Here is a 3,426-nt window from a genome sequence, read left to right as displayed (position 1 = left end):
TTGACTTGATCAGCAAAATAACAAATCTCTTGAGAACAAGATCCTTTCCCAAGGGAAAGAARAGAGTGAAAGGCTTATTTTTGATAGCTCTACATGAGAGCTGAAAGAGTTCAGTTTAGGAGGAGAGGGCTTTGACCTCAGGTGGTCAAAGGTCAATCAGTGGCAAGATGAGGTGAGAGGAAATGGGCGTATTCACTACACCTTTTTTTGTCTTAGATTCTCTCTCTCTCTCTCTTTCTCTCTCTCTCTCTCTCTCTCTCTCTCTCTCTCAGCTGTACAAAAGAACCAGTTAATGAGCCACAGTTACCTGCCAAAAGTTATTCTGCTGTGATTTGACTAATATCCACCCATCAACCTGTTTTCCTGTGATCTTGTCTCACGTTTTACCTGAAAGTGACACATTTCTGTAACTGTTTCTACATACAGAGGCCTGATGTTTGCAACCATGTTGGAATTTGTAGCCACAGGCTCTGGTTTGCAGCATGAGCAACATTTAGAAGGTTTCTTCAGGGTTTTCAGAGCCAAAATGAAGCAACCAATRAGAACACAAGCAACAAGAGGTGTGCCTACTTTCAGCAGAATGTCCATCACAAATTCTGATTGTGACTTAGCGCTTGAAAACTTCATGTTGGCAGGCAAAGGAAAGGCCAATTTTAACTGCTGAGCTAATGAGTCATTTAGCTTCTTTTCACATGTGTCTCCATAATAACCATCCTGACACTCACACAGCCATTCATTGGACTTGAGCAGCTTCTTGCACCTCCCATTGTTCTTACACATATTGATAGTGCAGACGTCTATGTACCTGGAATAATGAACTGAAATTTCACTTGTATAGCCGTCCCAAGAGCACCAGGTTTTATGAAAAGGATCTGGGACTTCAGCAAAATCCTGTTTATAGGCAACCTGTGTCACCACAACATATTTTCCTAAAGGTATAGGAATTGTATCTCCTCTGTAATCCCACTCTTTTTTACATGTCTTCATTTTAATATTAATTTCACATTTATCATTAAAACAAACGTTTGCTGTAGTTCTAACTTGTTCTTCATGAATCATGTCAGATTTAACGGTGTAATCTACGCCTACAATGTTGCTGCCAATGGTGAAGTTGAACTCTGTAAACAACATGTGATTTTTTTTTCTGGCCTTTATCAAATACCACCACCACCCAGTTGTACCAGTTGTACTTTTCGTCCAGTGCTTTCTTCACCTGAACAGCGATGTCAGTTTTTTGATCAGAACTGAATTGTTTGGCGATCTCCTCCACATCCATCTTCATGTACTGTGTGTGGTTGTCCAGACAGAACTGCATGGCTGATAACTGAGCTTTAGAAACCTCCTTGAACATTTTCACGTGTTCAGCTTCTTTGGCTGCTGAGTTGAGATCAATCAGTGTCCAGTAGAACTGTTTAAGGATCATTCCCTTCCACAACAAGCTGCTGAGGTAAATGTTATACCTGCCGATCTGGTTGATGTCGCATCTGAACTTTTTTCTCAGCAGGTTGTTGATGTTTTCACTCAAAGATGTGCTCCGGACAGTCAGGTAATGGTACAGGTTGGACACACTGGACTCAACACCTGAGTTCTCATAGTAGCGGATGTATAATTCAGCCAGACGTATGTTTTCCTCCTCAGTTCGCGACGAGTCGCTGACTTTAAACTCCTGGTACTTCATCCAGGCATTGAGGATGATGCGCTCATCTCTGGAGTAAACACTGACGTAGTTGAACCATTCCACATCTGCTTCCAGTTTGGAGATCTGGATGGAAATAGAGTCCAGCTTCCTGTTCACCTCCGCAAAGCCTTTCTTTATCTCTTGCATCACAGGATCTTCCTCTGGAATGAAGATCAGCAACACGTTGATAAAACAGGAGATCACAGCACCATGTACTGGTGCCAGTTTCGCAATTTCTGAGATGGCCCTCATCACATCTTTCAAAATCTTAGTGTCAGTGTCTTTCACTATGTCAGTCAGAAGAGATAGAGACTCTTTTGCAATGTTAAGAGCTCTCTCTTTTTTCATTCTGCTCTCAGGAACCATGTCCTTCTTGACCCGGTTGAGTGCGAGGCTGGAAGATTGCGAGGATAGAGAGAAATTCACCCAGAGAAGAACCAACCAGGCCAACATCAAAGCTGACGTCTTTGGAGCCATAACTGTAACACATAAAACAACAATTCAATGCCTTATATTCCATCAGCAAAATGTAATATTTACCCTGTAACATAAGTGGGGAGACAGAAGGGTGATAATGTTTTATCCACTCTGCTACACTTAGTTYAGCTCTTGTTAAATAAAAGGGATTTATATCAGTTTTACTGATCAATATTTACTTTATTCACCCTTTAAAAAATCAGACTCAGAACAGATGAAGTGAGAACTTGTATAATTACAGGGAACTCTTTTTACCACAAATAATTAACATTCATTCAGTGAGGAGGAAAGCAAATGTCTTTTGAAAACTTATAACAGAAAAAGTATAAAAACAACAGAATAATGAATAAAACAGTAAAAATGATAATAATAAAAATGATAAAAAACATGAAACATGAATGGAACTGAATCATCACCTTTTTGTTGTGGAGTTTTTGTGCCTGGATGATTCTAGGCCGAGGTGGAAAAAGTACTGAAATAACATGCTCAAGTAAAAGTACACTTACACAGTCAAAATTTTATTTAAATACAAGTATAAATAGCTGTGTTAAAATCCACTCAAAAAAGTAAAATGTAAAAGTCACTTAGCCCTTGTTTACACGAGACCAGTCTCTGAAAATGCTAATGTTTACTGGGGTGAATACAGAAAAAAATCACCCGTTTACATGGAACCACTGCAGGAATGTACCGGGTGGGGTTGTCAAATGGGACATAGTAAAGTGTTTTACTGTTCCTTTAAAATAATATTTTGAGTCAACACAGCAGAACTGTTGTGTATATATATGACTCACTCAGTTATGTACATATGTTGAATGAGAGTGTTGTAAGACAACAGACCGTTMGGATGTTATCAGTCCATTAAATGGACGTTAATAGCAGTTATCAGTCCCGTAGAATATCTTCAGACTGTCCCAACATTGCCCCCTAGTGGATTACCAGTGCCATATATGTTGGAACGCAACAATCTGCTACCGCCGGCGTCCGGTCTACTTCATCGTAGCCCATGTCATTTTCTCTAATATTAACCTTAGTGCCTCTCCTTGGGCTGCTACCTTATCGTGGTGGAGGGGTTTGAGTGTCCCAATGATCCTAGTAGCTATGCTGTCTGGGGCTTTATGCCCCTGGTAGGGTCACCCATGGCAGACAGGTCCTAGGTGAGGAACCAGACAAAGCGCAGCCCGAAGATCCCTTATGATGAATACATTGGATATGGCGTTCCCTCGCCCGGACGCGGGTCACCGGGGCCCCCCTCTGGAGCCAGGCCTGGAGGT

At 41.1% G+C, this 3,426-nt stretch overlaps 1 protein-coding gene across 1 annotated transcript in view; it reads right to left on the bottom strand.

Annotated features, from left to right (window-relative positions):
- Window positions 1-31: 31 nt before the first annotated feature.
- Window positions 32-3,426, bottom strand: part of LOC106535542 (cephalotoxin-like protein) — a 9,755-nt gene continuing 6,360 nt past the window's right edge. The window contains exon 2 of the mRNA XM_014032579.1: window positions 32-2,157. Within this exon, the coding sequence (XP_013888033.1) occupies window positions 1,067-2,155 (1,089 nt within the window). The 5' untranslated portion in view covers window positions 2,156-2,157 and the 3' untranslated portion in view covers window positions 32-1,066. The remainder of the gene's footprint in view (window positions 2,158-3,426) is intronic.

This window comes from Austrofundulus limnaeus, unplaced genomic scaffold (assembly GCF_001266775.1).
Source record: "Austrofundulus limnaeus strain Quisiro unplaced genomic scaffold, Austrofundulus_limnaeus-1.0 Scaffold1485, whole genome shotgun sequence".
In the NCBI taxonomy this organism is placed as follows: domain Eukaryota; kingdom Metazoa; phylum Chordata; class Actinopteri; order Cyprinodontiformes; family Rivulidae; genus Austrofundulus; species Austrofundulus limnaeus.
Note: the sequence above shows the minus strand (reverse complement) of the source record. Positions and strands in the feature narration are given on the sequence as shown.